The sequence below is a fragment of the Xiphophorus couchianus genome, chromosome 18 (genome assembly GCF_001444195.1).
Source record: "Xiphophorus couchianus chromosome 18, X_couchianus-1.0, whole genome shotgun sequence".
NCBI classification, from domain to species: Eukaryota; Metazoa; Chordata; class Actinopteri; order Cyprinodontiformes; family Poeciliidae; genus Xiphophorus; species Xiphophorus couchianus.
This window is the reverse complement of record NC_040245.1, coordinates 18,117,390-18,135,633: the sequence shown is the minus strand read 5'-3', so window position 1 is coordinate 18,135,633 and position 18,244 is coordinate 18,117,390. Positions and strand designations below refer to the sequence as shown.

Sequence of the window (18,244 nt, the reverse complement as noted above, 5' to 3'; positions counted from 1 at the left end):
ATTTTGAAGATATGAGATGCAACCACTTTCTGGGAACTAAAAGTCTTACATTTCTTAATTTATCCTATTTGAACTCAGATTGTGAAGAGGCTCTCGATTTCACAGAAGAAGAAATTGCTGAAAAATAACGCTACTTACTCTTAGCTAACAGAAGGAAAAGAGAAGAGAGACACACTCACACACACACACATCTTGACAGTCAGGTAGTCAGACAGTCAGATCAAATCATAAAAGAGTAGTTTAGTTTTTCATCCGGGAGTTATTCTCTTTTCTGTAACATAAAAGTTTCATAGTCAAAAGATTCCTGTTCAGCTCTCGGTGGACATAAAATGTGCTGAAAATCCTCTGTGTCGATACAAAAACGGTCCCAAAGAGCCAGAGGCATGCAACAACTCAACCAACTTTTAGTTCCTTTTCAAATAGAAAAGCTGATTCTGGGTGAAACTGCCACATGCTGGCTATTAAAAACATTACAGTATTTTTTCTGGGTTATTATTACCTTAACTTTTGTAATAGATTATATCATATTCGGCAGATGTACAGAAGAGACAGGGGAATCAAATCAGTATTCATGGTGACAGTTTAGATCTCTACCATCAAAATGAAACAAAAACAGGAGTTTCTTAGAGAGCTACTGAGAATATTCCTGACAGACTGAGATGCCCTAAGGTCCTTTTTCAATATGCTGCTGATGATAACTGCTGAAAGGTTGTACAGATCATAATTGGTATTGCAAGGTACACTTTGACTTTCCTAAATCTTTTTGAGGCATTTCAGAAAGCTCTTACATTTTAAGATAACCCTGTACTTTGCCTGTTAATAAATGGATCTAGATTCTTTTTATGAATATCTTATACAGACTTCTGTTTTTTATTAAAATCACCCAGTATTGTCTTTCATAAAAGAATAGGAGAAAAGTGCAATAAAAAGGCTAAACGTATTCTTCCTTTAAAGCAACTTTTGAGATAATAAATTCTTAGAATTAGGGAGATATCTTTCACTGACTGTAAACCAACCACAAATCTATATCTCCTTCTCCACATGGTGATTTTCTATTTTGTTCCTTTGAGCTCACATGGAAAATCATCCGTAAAAGATAGTCAAGGAAATTAGGATCTCAGCTGAAAATAATGATGAATGTTTATAAGTTATTTTCAAGCCCAAGTCAATTCTCTGTTTTGACTGAATGTCTGTCTCGTTATTGTGGGTGGTTGTATATATTTCAAATCATACAGTCTTGAAGTCTAATTAAACATTTTAACATTGAATTGAGATTAAAAAAAAGAAGCTTCCCCCTAAAATAATAATGTAAATTATTTAATAAAATGCTGAAGTACAAATAGTCAAAGTCGGTCAATGTAACATTTCTGAATGAATCAAAGCAGGAAATAGTTTTACTTAGAGAAACCAGAATGTCTGAAATTATGTAAGCTGAATAGGAATAGAATGGTATGTTTACAGCAAATTAAGTCTATTTTTTTTTCTCAGTTCTGGTCATTAAAATTAATCTTCAAAACCATAAACATGTGTAATTCATGGCCAGCGAACATCCTTGGGTAATAAATCAATCCACCCTGTTACAGAGGAAATTGTGCATCAGCTGTCACAGCTAGACTCTGTAGCTGTAAATTATTGTTCCAAGGATCAATGACGCAAATTAGACAAATTTATGTATTGCATTTTAGTTTTATAGTAACAGAGAGGCCATATGTGTTGTGCGTAATGTTACTATGACAGCATCATTTGTGTACCCATGGATAAATAGGAAGAGACAATATTAACAATTTATTCAAATAATCTATTCCTGCTTAACTTGGAACACAAGACCAGATGATTGCTTATGAGACCCAAGTCACCAACTTCGAGTCGAAGTCAAGTTTTGAGTTTACGTCACAGATAACTCCTCGACAGTGTTCAGATCTCTGCTTTGTCTTGATGCCTTCCGTTGTTCTGAGGATTTATTCAGCTTTCAAAAAGCAATACAATAACTTCACACAACCTCACTCACAGGAAAACATCTAAATATCTCTTTAAAGAAACGCAAACAATTCATGTTTCAATTACTGGTGCAGAAAAGATGCCTCAATAAGTCCTTCTCTCATGAGGGGAATGTTTTGTTTTCACACGCTGCCTGCACATTATGGTTCAGATTTTATTATGAATAACATGGCACTGTGAAACCTGTCAGGGGATCAAACCAGCGGAACAGTTAGTCGAGGCTGATTTGTGGCAGGATACAATTAGCAGCTTCCATGCAAGCAAGTAAACAGGGCAAGATGGCTGTTCCATTGAGAGAATAGTGACAGGGTAAACAACTATCTCAATTTTATCTAGCATTTGCATTGAAGCACTGGGAAGATTTTGAGTTTTTTAGCAGCTTAAGATGGCACAAATGAACTCTGGAATGTTGCTCCTCGGAACAGTGCTTAGTTTCCCTCCTACAAACTGGTTAATGGGCTGATACTAGAGAATAATGCAAGATATCTGCCTGAACGTGAGTAAAATGTAAATGAATCTAGCACACTATTAGCACACTGTGGCACACCTGCTGTGTACCAAGTGAGTGCAATGTGCAAACTCTTTATTTGGTGCCTCAGAGAGCCCACACTCTAGATGTTTCCCTCAGTTTTTAGTGTTTATGTCGTGCATGGATATTCCTGTTCATCAATAAAGTCTAAAAGACCAGGAAACTAAAGTTTTTTCTTAGTTGTATGTTATTTGTGATGTGATGATGCAACTAATACCTAATCAGGAGTAATTATCCAGAAACAAATGTGTTTTTTTTTGTTAATTAATTTCTAATTAGTTATACTTGAATTAACACTGATTTCAAACAAACATTTTAGTCACAGTTTTTGGATGTAATTAAATGAAAAACAATTTGCTTATTTGATTAACTCCTCGCTCAGTCAGAAAACAACACTGCGCTAATTCAGCCTTGTAGTGTTCATCCGTCGTCATCTAATGTCGTGTCTAATTGACTGTAGGTATGTAAGCGCCATGCTTCTCAGTGGCCTGAGAAGCGTGTATCAAGAACGCACCAGATGCTGGCGTGTGCATCTGCAACAACAATTTAACACACCTGCAAATATATGCGTGTGTGTGTGTGGAGAGAGCGTTGGAATTTAATTTTCGCTTCTGTCATGAGAGATGGCTGGGAAGAAAAGAGCAGGCGGGGTGAATATGACAGGTGTGGGTCTGTGGATGAGAAATCGGGGTTTGAGATCTGCTCCCCAGAGACAGGGATGCAAAAATGGAGAAATTAGATATGACAGGAGGAGGGGGAGTAAAGAGAATGATTAGAGGAATTGAGGGTGAAAACAGTGGAGAAATGAGGGGAAGAAAAGGGGGGCAGAGGGGCTGAGCAGAAATGGGGGATGAAATGCAAAGATGAGACAGAGATGAGATAAACCAGGCTAATAATACATTAAAGGTGAAAAGGGTGTTTTAACTCTGCAGGGGCGGTAAAAAGGTTGATCCAAGGTGTTTGTGAATGTGTGGGGTGTGCATTTGCACATGAAGGTGTAAGGTTAAAAGGGTGGAGGGACGTCCTCAAAATGGTTATTTTCCTTCATCCTCGAGTAAATGGGAAATTCTTGTCAGTAATAACCCTGTATTGGGAGTGTAATGTGTGGGCGGGAGCGAGAGTGTGTATTTGTGTTAGTGTAATATAGATGGGAAATGTTTGTCAGTGATGGTTTTGCATTAGGAGTGTTTGGTCCCCAGAGGTTGAAAAGGGAGCCTAAATGACAAACTCTCAGCAGGGAATTTTCAGTAGTGCAGAAGGGATGACATCAGAGACGTTGTTGTGTCAGACTTTACATGCACTATATTGCCAAAAGTATTGAATCATCCGTACAAATCACTGAATCCAGGCATTCCAACCACTTCCATGGCAACAGATGTATAAAATCGATCACCTAGAAAAGCAGAATACTCCAACCAGCAGAAGAACGGGTGGACCTCAGTGGATTTCACAGAGAAATGTGCAATAACGCAATAATTTGAGTCATTTTCTCACAACTAAATATATTACAGTCAGCTGTTAGTGGCGATAGATCATGCTCAATGCAACCAATGTATCTGAGAAAGGTAAATTCCTGGTGAGGTCCAAAATGCCCAAATATCATCACACATCTCCAAACTTAATTCGTTATTATTATTAAGTCATTATTTGCTTAACTTATGTGAGTGAAGAGTTTTATGGAATGGTTTCAAATGGGCGAGCAGCAGTGTACAAACCTTATTACACCAAGTGAAGTGCAAGACATTGGTTGAAGTCATGTAAAGCTTGCTGTCACTGTACTGTAGAGCTGAGGGGATATTCCATCGCCTTTTAACCTTATTTAGAAACAAAACAGTTGACCAAAATGTCATACACAAACAACCACAATTAAAACAAACAACACACAATATATGATAATGCTGGTGCTACAAACCAATGCTTCAAACTGAGGTAAAACTGTGCTGCAAAGCCATGAAGACATTTAAAAATAAAATAATTTTAAAAGCTATCCTAAAATAAATTAGAAGCCAGTGAAGAGATGCTAAAGTTTGAGTATTGAACCCTCTCTTCTTAGCACCGGTTGCAGCCTTCAAAATCCATGTGAAGTTATATGTTCTCTGGAGTGGTGAAGGTATGCCTCTCGCTAGCAGTGATGAAGAGAACAACACTTGCTCCATAGCATTGTGTTAAGTTATGGTTTGAAGCTGTCTTCCAGGAGTTGGTTTTGCCCCCTAAAGTAATTCCCAATGATTCAGTGTTACAAAAGTAGAGTTCGGACCTGATAGAGCAGATTTGGAATAATTTAGAGCAGAAAATGTGCGCAAGGTTTTCATTTCCAACATTAGTATTTTACCTCACTGGAGAAATGGATAAATTAGCACTTCTAGATCTAGACATTGCCTTCTCAAAAGAGTCAAAGGTGTTGTAGCAGTGAAGGGTAAGGCATCACTACTACTATTATTTTTAGTTTCATCAGATCATTTTATTATTGTTTGTTTTCTTATATCTGTCCCCTTTAGTGTATTTACTGTGCTAGTTCAATGGTTCTCATTGTTTGTGTTTTGGATTTGTTTAATTTGATCAGTATATATTTCAGTTTTCCATTCAGGTTTCCTTTCCCCTTTCGTTGTTTTTGTTTCTGTTTGTTTTTTTCTCTACACCACAGCCTTCCTTTCTGCTCCCATTTCCAGCTGTTTATCAAATCCTCATTTATCCCTACCTGCTGTGTCCCAGCTGCATTTAGCTGCTCCTTTATTCTCCACTGGTTCCTTCCATTGTACTCCGATTTTCCTCCATGTCATCCTGTTAACCTGCAGCTTCTATTTTTTGTCGTTGTCATTAAACGTCCTGAGATCTAAGACAATTCTGCTTTTGTGTCTGAAGTTTGACCGAGACATAGACTCAGCATGCATAACAGTGTCTGCTTTTTCCATCAACAAAACTGGACACAGGGTTGTTTTTTTTTTTTTTTAGAAAAATACACTGGTTTGCCTTCAGTAAAGATGAAGAGCTGGAAGCACAGCAGCAGCTAAGAATTTGTAATTCCATCCCTTATAAATGGCAACAAGTGCCAAAACTAATATTTCCAAAGTATTCCAAATATTTTTAACATACCTCCTGCTAGTTCCCCTTCTGAATTTTTTCATAGCTCGTTAAATGCTACACGTGTGTAAAGTTATAAATCTATGAATTTGCAAAGAATTGTAGGAATCCATACAACTGAAGAACATCAAGTAGATCAAGACTGGCAAAAATAGCTTGAAGAAAACCTTGGAAAAAAAACATACAAAGTCAAAGCAACCATGTTAACATAATTTTAAAGCCCGTCCTTCCTTTATTTTGTCTTCTTTTATGTCAAGTGTTGCAGTATTATACCTAATCTTCAGCTACACTTTACAGTGAATATCCCACTTGGAAGCATCTATAAATGGCCTTGTAATGTCTTGATATCACAATATGCTTGGTAACATGAAAACCCTTTTAACCCAACATCTGCCTTGAAAGAGCATATAATCACAACAGAATAGGAGTTTCTATCGGACAGGTTTTAGTTTATGTGCCTATTTTGAGTAAAACTGAAGTGTTTGAGATTGTGTGAAACTATTTGGAAAAGTTTTAAAAATGTCCAAATGAGACATCCTCTTTTGGACGGCCATGCTGTGCGAGAAGCAGTCAGGTATTTTACAAATAAAAATCTGAAAAGTGTGGTGCACATTTGGATTTTGTGCCCCTGGAACAATTCTTTGTCAAACCATCAGTCAATGCAGCTACATTTGCAAATCTTTTAGGGTGGGTATTTTCCAAGTTTGCTCTTTCAGAAACAAAATGTTCAACTCTTTGCTTTCAAGTCTTTGCTTCAGACCATTTCAAGCTGAAGTCATATTGGATTGATATTATCCGTGAACAACTATTTTCAGGTCTTGACACAAATTCTCAGTTGGTTTTAAGTGTAGACTTTGACTGGACCACTTTATAACTTGAACAAGTTTTGATCCAAACACTCCAATAGAGCTCTAGCTTTAGGGATGCTGTGCTACTGAAAGGTAAATCCCCACCCTTCCTGCTCTGCATGTAGCTCTATCCTGTGTCCATATCAATGCTGAAATAAAAAGCCCATTTTAGTAATAATCAAACTTACAAAGCATATTGTAGAGTCCTCTAGTGAAGCCTCACAAGGATACAAGCACCTCTCCGCGCTCTGCTGTACAAGAGCTGATGATCTGCTGCTGCAGAGCTAAAAATGCATTTTTTTTATTGCAGAGAATGCAATTCTCTTATCAAAGATCATAATTAACACATTGCACACTTTAATAAGATGCATGAAATTTACTTTTAGTTTTTTGCTGTGTATTGTGGCTTAGAAAAAACCCCATTTAACTGTCATTACTTCTTAAATTTAGCGTGAAAGATTTTCTTTGTGGCATCTGGTGCACTGTGGGTCTTTTCTATCCACTGTTTAAAACTGGTCTTGTAGTTTTGCTTGATGGAATTACAGTTTAAACAATGCAGGTTTTCAAAATCAAAATTGTAAATGTTAAAAATGCCCATCTTTATTTTTAGATTTAGGATGACAGGGAGTGTTTTTTACAAGACCACAGGAGGAGTATATGAAAGTTTGACAAGCAAACCTTTGAATGACCTGGCATGCACATCCCCCAAAATTTCAAGATTTCAAATTTTTCTTTTACTTCCATACCATCTTAAATTCTGCCTTTTTATTATCAAATTTATTATGAAATCTCAAGCTTCCTTCAGCTTTATTATCTCAAATCTTTTCTCAATAAGCAGTCATATCAGTAAAGCCTTACACACAAACTTTACCTTTTTACTTGCTTTTTGTGGTTGTAAAAAGGCTGTAAGGACACTGGAGGTGAGATTTGCGGCCTTTAGGGATTATAAACAGCTTTCCAGTCTAACAGACCAAATACTAGAACCAACAAATATCAGCTGCAGTGCACTTTGTAGTCCAAAAAACCAAAACAATTTGTTTTGAAGGGATGAGTTGAAAAGTTATCGAAAAAGCACTACTGTTCCATGAAAGGAGGCTAATTGAGAATTAGTAATTTAGAAATGCTGTCGACTATTTGCAAGTTTTGTTTTTAAATGAACAAACCTGACAAAACTTTGTCCTGTTTTAATTGCTTTGAGCTCTGTAAAGGTTTTGCACCCTCCTGTTTATGTAGTTTATTAGTACACTATGAATATTTGTTTAACTAAATCAAAGTAAAGATGTGAGAATAATGACAAAAATTACAGAAAGACCTTAGATTTGGAATTGATGTTTTACTATAAAAGTAAAGAAAACATGTAGAAAAACATTGAGAAACAAAAGATAAAATGTTAAAGCCAGAATATTGATAGCGCAGCTTATTGCAGTCTACTTGCCACCCCACAACAATGTCATAAAATAACTGCTTTTGCATATGTTGAAACCATGGAAACGAACAGCTTTTCCATTTTTCATGCAAAGTTTGCTCATCCTGTGGTTGAACTCAGGCATAAGCTGTTTTATTTAGCAGTTTGAAGCTTCAGATTTGTTTATCTTACTGAGAAAGGCTGCAGGAATAATGTCTTAACACTGTCAGGTGAAGCAAATACCGGTCTGATTTGTTTGAAATGTGTGATCGCAACTCCTCCCACCTTAACATTCCTAAGGTTAAAAAAGTCACCTTCTCCTGGCAACTTCCAGTCCCCCCCCCAAATGGACAATGTTTGCACTGTACATCATGGTTGGTCAAAAATAAAATAAAAATATCAGATGAATAATTTCAGAGTTGACTGATGCGTGTGAGGGTAAAGTTATGCTGATATGAAGACTTTGCAACCTCAAGATGTCACCCTTTGCTGCAATTATCCTATATATGTATAGATATCTTTAGCATTCTTCATACTGTGTTTGATGCTACAACATACAGAATATGGGTCTTCATCTAGCTTTTGTCTTGATTATGAAGTTATTTTCTCATTGGCATTTCTTAATTATTTTTAAAAGGATCTACTTTAATCGAATGCTATGTCTTTTGTGTTTCCCTTTTCATACTGTATTTATAAGTAATTTATAAGTAACCTATGGAAATATTCCATGTGACTCAAAGAAAAAGTCATAGATTATTAATTAAAGTTAGTAGATCAACTTAAAAAGGTCAATTATAAACTTTTTTTGCAGTACAACTTTATTTTCTAGAAAGTGTTAGGTTTGTCATTAATTATGGTAACTCCAACTTAATGTATTTCTAAATTGATCAATTTAAAGATAGAATTTTTGCTCATTTTTATTTGTGTGAAAACTGGACCAAACAGCTTCACAAACCTCATATCAGTTGGTTTTGTCAGTTACCTTTGTCTCATTATTAGGCAGTGAATTTATTGCTCATAATAAACCACTTTTCATTTGCAAAAGGGAATACAAAAAGTAGTGTTTTTGTAGAATGAGTAGAAAAATTAGAGGAAGAGAAAGATAGAAAAATGCTCAAAGGGGAAGCACAGGTATAAAAAAATTCTCCCAATTGCACCATCAGACTGTAAAATGAACACAATCTCGGTAATACAATCTCTGCCATGCTGCATTACAGCGGCAATGCAAATCCATTCCTGGGACATATTGTTGTTTGCCAAAAGCTCATTAGATATCACTGTAATATGTAATTTGTTTTGTCTCCAGGGCCAGCAGTTAAAGTATGAAAGCCAAAACAAAATCCCATACATTATGCAACAGTTTTTAAAAAAAGAGAAAAAACTGGACTGGTTGATGTAAAAAACCCTGTTTAATTTGAAATAACATTGGATTTTGATCTGCAGCGGGACTCACACCTGGTGAGAAGAGACAACAAAATGGACCAAAGTTGATTTGAAATGCCCCGAAAATATTACACTCTTGAAACGTCACACTGCGTTGTCCTCCTAACAGTCCAAACCTATGGTCTCTGGAAACCCACTTCTTACACTCTCCCACAAAATCATAATGACTCAAATCATTTCTGTTCATGAACAGAAAGACTTTAAATGAGAGGTTTAAAAGCTTTTTTTTCCCATATAGAAAAAAGATAATGACATTTCTTTTCGACTGATCACTTTAAGCTGACCCTGTGAATGCGACAATGTTAATGTGCACATTGTGTATGTGTGTGTCCCTGTGAGTGCCAGATGGACATTCAGTGTGGGTCAGGACACACGATGACTATAGCGTCATAATGTTCTCAAGTTATCAAAAGAAACAGCCATGTAACAGAACGTGTGTCATGGCCTCTGACAATCAGTGATCAATGTTTACTATACCTCTCTATTGTCATATAGATATATTTATATGCATCATATATATTTATATATAAGTAAGTAGATTTATTTAAAAAAAGAGTTTTTACTTAATTACAAGTTGTGGCATTTTTCTTTTTTATGTTCATTATTGCAATGATTTGTTATCTAAGATGCTTTAAAAAAGACAGGTGAGCTCTGATTTGCTACGCAGTTATTTACAACTGTTTTAAAAAGCAAGCTTTCTGGTACCTTTGCCCCAGCCACTGAAAAATCAGAAGGCGTAGAACAACAACCGAAGTGCCCATTAGAGCTTCAGCTAAATTGTGAAATGTACCTGTAAGACTTTAAAATCAATCAGGTGAACTCAGTCAGCATAGACCGGTGGTTTTCAACTTGATTATGGCCAGCAGAAACAATTGGTGGTGACTGCGTTGTGGGCAGATCTACAAAGAAATATTTCAATTGGCCTAAAGCAGTGTCTTGAAAAGGAATCATACTCCTTGATATTTTTCAAGTTGCGGCACTTTTTAACCCAAAGAAATGTTAACGCATTTTATTTGGGCTTTTACGTGACAGACCAACACAAAGTAACACATAATCATGAAGCTGAAGTTAAAAGATAGATTTTCAACAAATAAAACACTGAAAAGTATAAGGTGCATTTGTAAGGTAAGATAATTTTTTCTATATAGCACATTTTCAGCAATAAGACAATTCAAAGTGCCTTGTATGAAATAACTCGTCTTGATCCATTTCACTCTGCTACCCCTAATTACAATCCAATGGTAGCAATTACCATTAAAAGGGCTTTAATTAGGATATACAGAGAGAAAGGAACAAAGAAGTAGCCAAAAAAAAAAAGCCATGTTAAATCTGGAGGAGCTGTAGAGTTTCATAGCTCAGGTGGGAGACTTTGTCCACACAAGAGAACTGTCAGTCATACACTCCACATTTTTGACCTTTGTGGAAGAGGGGCAAGAAAAAATATATTTTTGAAAGGAAGTAAGATAAGAAGACAAAATAAGTCCTGTTTATAGTTTGCCACAAGCCATATAGGGAACGCAGAAAATGTGGAAGAAAGTGATTTAAAAACTAGACTTTTTAACCTAAATATGGAACATGATACTTGTAGGAAATGCTGCACACTACCCTGAATACGTCGTATGTGAAACAAGATGGTAATGTCGGGATGCTTTTCCAGTAGGAGGTGACAGCAGGTCAAAGTCGATGGGAAGACAAATAAAGGCAAATACAGAGCAATTCAGGAAGAAAGACTTGAGGCTGATTTGGGAGTTCAAATACATGCTGCACTTTTCCAATTTATATTTGATCAAAAGAAGATATAAGATGAAGTTGCATTTTTCTCTCACCTCATAATTTTGCTTTACCTTGTGTTAGTCCATTATCTGTAAAGTTCTTACAAATTACATTGAACTTTGGGATTGTACTATAATAAGATATGAAAAAGTTCAAGGAGAATGAATATTTGTGAAAGGCACTGTAGCTCACCTTTTTAGTAGCATCTGAGTTCTGCGTTGTACTTCTTTCTAAACCAACGTTTCACGCAGCCTTCATCAATTTCTTTTTGCAAAGTTCTCTGACTTCCCAGTGGTTAAGTTGAGAAGCATTTTGAGCCATTAAAGATCTGCCCATATGTTTGTTTTCATCTCTTGAGCTCAAACTTTACCATTGCTGCTTAACAAAAATGTATATTCATCTGTCTGCTTAGTGGTTTTATTAATATAATGTTACTGCTGATGAAAAAAAAATGTTATTAATATATTTTTCTTTTACAAATTTCTGTGTATTCCTTAGCAAAGAGTAGCCACACATTTCGAGGTTATTTCAGTACTGCAATGGTTGATCACCCAGCTGACTTAGAGCAAAAAGATTATTCTGTATGTACGTTAAAAAAGGCTTTTTTTCATTTACTATGAAGAGTCTGTGGCAAAGGAGCAGGTTTGCACAGTCTGACCGTTCAAGCTTACAGTTTTCTGGTCTCCTAATAGTTATAATATCTGGCACGCAGTCTTTGCAGGCAAGTAAATGATGACCATGATGATGATCATGAAAATAGTGTTTGCAGGGAATAACTAAGGCCTTTTTCCAGAGGGTGTGGCTTAAGAGCCATTAATATCCAAAGAGAGTAGGAACGGGCGTGTTTTAGGTGTCTTCGAAAGATTCAATCATCTTTATTGCCACCATCATCATGGTCTGATTGGATTTGTGGTTTTTGTCCCAGATTATTATTTCTTTTCAATAATGAAAATCTGTGCTGACTTTCACGTTGGCTTGAAATGATCACAATATCGTCCTTTCCAAAAACTGAAAACAAAAACAACAAGAAGAAAAAAAATATCTTAATGCTGTAGGTAACTGTGAAGTCTTGGTTGTTCATCTTTCTTTTTCTGGACCTCTCACTTCACAGTTTTAGTTCATTTGTCTTTTGTAAATTGAGCCAGTGGCAGCAGGAAGGTGAAATGATTTCGCAGAAGTTCGTTCTTGTGTATTCAAGTGTTTAAAAATGTCTCTGTTTCTGAGTATTTTTGTTCAGTTTTCTGTCGCTATAATGCGGGGGTGTGCGTGTGTGTGTGTGTGTGTGAATATGATATGCTGCAAGCATGTGTGTGTTTCTGTGTGTGTGTTTTGATTTCAAAGTCTTCATGTTTGTGTGTGGTTAAGGCACGGCAGGTGTTTTTGGTTTTCAGGGCAGTCCGGAGGAGACCACTGCAAGGCCGGGGTGTCGGAGGGAGGCGTGACCAGCATGCACGGCTTTGGGGCAGTCTGGAGTCAGGACGCGGCCATTCTCCCCCACGCTTCCCGTGATGGACAGTCGGGCCTTATTCCGCATGGCTTCAGAGAAAGAGAGCTGTGTAAGAGATGGAGAGGACATAGGAAGGAGGTGGAGAGATGATTTGTTTAAAAAAAAAAAAAAAAAACTCATCACAGAAACATGGGAATCATCTGATATGCAATCCATTCACTAAACACATGGATATTTCTGCTGACCAACATGCCCAGAGCACTTACACATGCATGTGCCTGTGCACACAACATATAAATATACACTCACTTTATCACCGTCACACAAATACAGCAACATATACAGTGTCCTCCACATTTATTGGCACATCTGGAATAAATCTGTTAGAAGTCTTTAGGTAATATTTATAAAAATCAAATTGCACATACAAGTTTTAACCTCCACCTATGTGGAGTTATGATAAATATGAATCTTTTTTCAGCCGTACCTGAATAGCGCATCATTCTTTCTTTCCAATTTTTAACAATGACAAAATTATTTTACTTAAAACTAGTTATTTTTCTTGTTTCCTTTTTATTTTCTTTTGCATTTTTTTCAGCCGCTTTGGTAAATATCTCGAATCATCCTCGACATCTGCAAAACAGTAAGTGCACTTCTCAAAACAATTTGTACAAAAAGCAAAACACTGTGGATTATCAGCATTACCAGACTATTTCTCAAAATCCTTAGCTTATCTCTCAACAATAAATATCCGTGTCAATGAACATGTCAGTGCCATCAGAATGACAAGTCCTCATGTCAATGTGTACAGATAAGACCATCAAATTGCTTAGTTATATTGTCAACTCAGGATTCACCTGGGAGCAATTTATCAATTCAGGACAGATTTGGGAAAAGAAAAGGAAATGTATAGGAATATGAAAGACTTATATGCCAAACTTGTGCTGAAATGTTGTGGAGACAATTCAACAGAGACTCATTTTGATCCACATGGCATAAGCAATTGAAAATGTAGGAAAAAGTGAAGACTCATATACAATCACTTGAATAGATATACCAAACTTGTTGAAAGAAATGAGAAACAGGTTTTTTCGATGTGAACAAGTGAAGTGATCAAGGATTGATAGGTATTTTTGTGTACCTAAAATACAAAGAAAGAACCACAGACAACGTTTGAGTTTTCAACCAAGCTTTTGCAAAAGGAGAAGACAGAGCGAACTGCTCCTCTGAACAGCTCACCATGTGTTCTGAAGCTCTGCAGTAGAACTTGCCGACTAGGGAAAACTCATCAGAAGACCATCTTCAAAGAACTAGTTTTAAGGGTTAAAGAAAGGTTAGCTCTGTCTCACACACATTCACTTTAACCAAATAGATTACCCTAGTAGCACTACTAATGTAACGATGATAATAAAATTATTCTAACAAGGATGATTTGAAGAATGCACAAGCAGTTTTGAGAATTTCACGTCTGCTCTGAGAAATGTACGAAAGCAACTGAGAAAAACTATAACGTGCATAAAAAGAATAATGCATTTTTAGGCGTTTACACATCTTTTTCTGGAGTACCAGTAAATCTGGAGGATAATGTGCTGCAACAAATAAAAAAACAAAAAAAAACATGATTACTATTACTTATAAGGATATGCAAAAATACGGTTTATTTTTTATCTTATCAGTGAATGATATTGCCTGAATTTGATTTAGTTTTTTAATTAATTAACTAATTTTTTTTATCAAATTGTAAAATTGGCATCAGAACAATGCAACTATGAGCTTTGGGAAACAATTTTAAAATATTTTTTATTACTAAAGCAGATCACTCAGATTTGTTCTTAGGTTGTTGGTTGGAGAAAATTATTTGGTTAAAACATATTCTAAACATCTTATTTTTGAGTAAAAGTTTACTGGCTGAAACTCCGTACTTCCAATGGTAGGAGAGGACACCTATTCAAGTATGCATTAAAAGAAATGCACACTTGACTGTTCAGCTAGATTTCTTTTATTAATATTGCAAAATTGCAGTATGGAGATGCTTGTAGAGACTTTATTCATACTGCTCAAAAGCTCCACCAGTAAATTTTGTTAAGCTATTAAAAATAATTTTGCTACTCTAAAGGGAACAAAATGCATTTGCATGCAAAACAATACTACTTTGCTCTATGGTTGAATGTCGCACATGGCCTTAATGTAATTTTAAAAACCTAACCTAAAAATGGGCTAAATGCAATCTAAACAACACATTCATGTCTCCATCTCCATATGCTGTCTAATCATAATGTACAGTTTTCTTTTACAAATGCCAAAGCAGGCAACAGTCAACAAACAATAGGTAGACAAGATTCGGGAAGTAAACATCTGCATTTAGGGGTGACATGCATTTCTGGGTTGAGGCTTCTGTAGTCTGTGAGATTCAGGTGTGGATTTTCAAGGATAGAATTGGGAAGGTGAGGAGCTTGGAAAGACAAAAGGAAAATGTGAAGGAGTGTTTATTTTCATTTATATGTTAAGATTTATAGAAAGGGAGTGACTGACTATAGTGGTCAGATGTGGTTAACACTTCACGCAAACAGGCAACCACGTGATGCAACAGCTGCGGCTGATGCCTGAAAATAAAACCTCATGTTTCTGAGAGCCATAACTCTTTGTTCACAGATTTTTGATTCAGACCTACCCTCTTAATGGATGATTTGTTTACAATTATAGAAAACAAAATGCTATGTGTGTCTTAACGTTCAAGTCCAGATGGCAAGATTTAAAAAAAAAAACATTTCAATAATAGCTTTTGACTATTGTCTCCCAGTTTATATTTAACAGATAAAATGGCAATCTTGAAGCTGATAATTACTATACCTGGAGTCCTTTATTTAATTATCAATATTTTATTTGGGCAGCCAGTTTAGTTGGAGGTGAAATACATCTTGTTTTACGTCTGAATGGTTTGCTATGCAGGCCAATAAAGCTGGGTTCAGCATATTCTTTCACCTACCCGCACAGTAATTGCTCGGTGCTATCAGTAAACATGAGTCATGGTTTTGCAACATCACTGAGTGGCTGTTCTATATGAAGTGTTGCTCATCAATTATCCCTCTCTATTGATGCAAAGTAAGTAGGTGGGCTGTTTTAAAGTTACCAGGACTGGAATAAGTCAAACAGGGCAGTTTGGATCATCGGCAGCAGGGCTGCACAACTCCAGTTTGCGGATGACACAGTGAATATGCAATGCATGAGTGAAAACGCTGTTAGCTAATAGCAATCAGAGTTCTTATAGAACTTACTATGCACTCATTTATCTTTGGTTTATTGAATTGAAAATGCAATATACATCTAGCTCTGCCTTTTACATCCTGAAGGAACATTTGTTTGGAAAATGTATGATCACAACAACTAATTCAATCATAAATGCCACTATTTTGATCGGATTGATGAATGAGAACAAAGTGAAAATAGCAATGTGCTGCAAATAAATTACTAAATATGTAGGTTGTCAAATAATAGTAAGCAAAGATAAATTAAAAGCAAATAGCGTTGCAGTCCTATTTCTTTTTTATCTATAAGACTTCATATATATTTTAGCATATTTTAGAGCCATAAAACCAGTAACTATTAAAAGCACAAATAATAAATAGATTTTAATCGGCCATGTTATTGCTTTTTAAAGAAATTCAGGTATTTTAAGGGCACTTTCCTGACAACAAACACTCTTATGTATCTATACCTTTCTTCTTTATATAGGAGATGATATCTGATCTAGATTACGGTGTCAGACTATTGTGTTACGTAGGATATAAACTATTTTCTTGATGAACAATTATGTATGTGTCTTTTTATGTGTGTATATAAACGTCTGGTTTCAACTGTGACTACTTTAGGCCTGAATATAGTTGAAAAGTTGCTAAAATTAGAATGTATACCCTTTAGGAGCTTCTACTTGACATTCTTCATTAGATGCCTGTCACATTTTCAGGTCACCGAAACATGGTCTAGTCAGAAACAAATTCATGATAATTGCTGTCCACACAGTAGCTAATTAATTTGTAGCCAGAAGCAGTCACAAATTTTAATGAGGAGAACCTTGGTAACAAGGTTATGCTCCCAGGTTGGTAAGATTCAAAAATAAACTAACTTTGTTATCGTTTGACAGCAAAAAAAAAAATAATTTCAATTGTTAATAGATAATTACTACCAATATTTCCACATTTATTGTTGCTGGAATGGTAATATTTAGGTAAAAATATAAACTACAATGTTTAATTTAGAAACTGTCTACACCTGCCTTTGTTGTCTTGTCCTTTATTGATGGAATATCACAAAAGATCATACATCTAACTCATAATAAGTAACAAGTTATATTTTTAAAGAAAATACATGGATGAATAAAAAAATTAATTACTTGGAAGTTTGATCTATGTCGCTGGAGTTGTGCATCCCTGATTCATCCCAATATTATTATAAATTTACTAAAATAACAATGCAGGTGCCTAGTCTGTTTATTAGCCAAGAGCTTCACCATCACTGTCATTCTCCTCATCATCATCATCACCATCATCCTCATCTGCAGCCAAAGACAATGGAGCCAAGTTTTGGTGACACAAATCTAACTTCAATCACAAAAGAAGCACAAACCATATTTAAAGCCAAAAATAAATAAATAATCCAAGAAAATGTTGAGATAGTAAAGTTAAAAAAAACAAAAAAAACAAAAAAAAACCAAACAAAAACAAAACAAAAGTAGAACAGCCAAAACACAAAAATGTTACGTTGGTTCCACAATGCTTGACCACATCCTCATCACATCAAGAACGTGGCGCGACAGCCTCCACAAAACAAACTCTACAGCACTACCACCATGATCAACACCACCATAACCCCACCTATGTATGGGAGCCTCTAAATCCTACCCCTATATCTTGACCCCCTCGGAGCCGTACACGTTGTACCCCTCCCTATAAGTGGCTAGATTCTGGGTGCTGGGGGAGGGGCTGGGGCAGTGGGGGGGGCTAAGGTCCACCTTCATGCGCTTGGCTTCGGCCCGTGACTTGTAGCAGAACTCGACCAGGGCCACCAGCATAGCCAGACCCAGGCCACCCACGAGAATATAGAAGACTCCAGCCACGTTGGACAGACTTAGAGCCTGAGACGACTTGTCCTGCAGGAAGGAAGAGCGAGGGAAGGACGGAGGAGTCAAGGTGTTTGTAAAAAAAAAAAAGATGGGTAGAGAAAAGATATGGATGAGTAAAGGAGAAATTAATGAAAAAAGTTGAATGGATGAAGAGTGGAAAGACAAGTTGAAGAAGAGAGCACATGAGGAGGAAGAGTGAGCAAAGTGATCAATAGGGGTGAAACGAGGGAAGAAACAGAGAATAAGGAAGAGTGAGTTAGACACAGAAAAGAAGATAACACAAAATAAATATTCTGTTGATGTAAGCTTTTCTATGCTATTGACAAAAACATTAAAGTAATAGGACTAATCACAATATTACATGATACTAGCTACAAGTTTCACTACTGCCACCACAAACACTACAAAACACATTTAAAAACACATTTATGACATAAGTACAACTACAAACAGATTTCAAAATTTCTGAGAATAAAATTAAGCACCTTCTTTTCATATCAGTAAAAGACAGCAACCTACAAAACATTTTAGAAACATACAAAGGTTTTTATATTGCATAAGTTTTTTTAATACTACAAAAAAAGAAAGTGAAAATAATTTT

At 36.0% G+C, this 18,244-nt stretch overlaps 1 protein-coding gene across 7 annotated transcripts in view; it reads right to left on the bottom strand.

Annotated features, from left to right (window-relative positions):
* Nucleotides 1-7,769: 7,769 nt before the first annotated feature.
* Nucleotides 7,770-18,244, bottom strand: part of gria4a (glutamate receptor, ionotropic, AMPA 4a) — a 122,085-nt gene continuing 111,610 nt past the window's right edge. For 2 of the 7 annotated variants that reach the window (XM_027998890.1, XM_027998892.1), the window contains exons 17-18: nucleotides 17,533-17,670; nucleotides 7,770-12,629 (exon numbers count right to left, since the gene is read on the bottom strand). In XM_027998890.1, the coding sequence (XP_027854691.1) occupies nucleotides 12,465-12,629; nucleotides 17,533-17,670 (303 nt within the window). In that variant the 3' untranslated portion in view covers nucleotides 7,770-12,464. Of the gene's footprint in view, nucleotides 12,630-17,422; nucleotides 17,671-18,244 lie in introns of those variants that run through there. The other 5 variants (XM_027998893.1, XM_027998894.1, XM_027998896.1 and 2 more) reach the window with 4 other exon arrangements.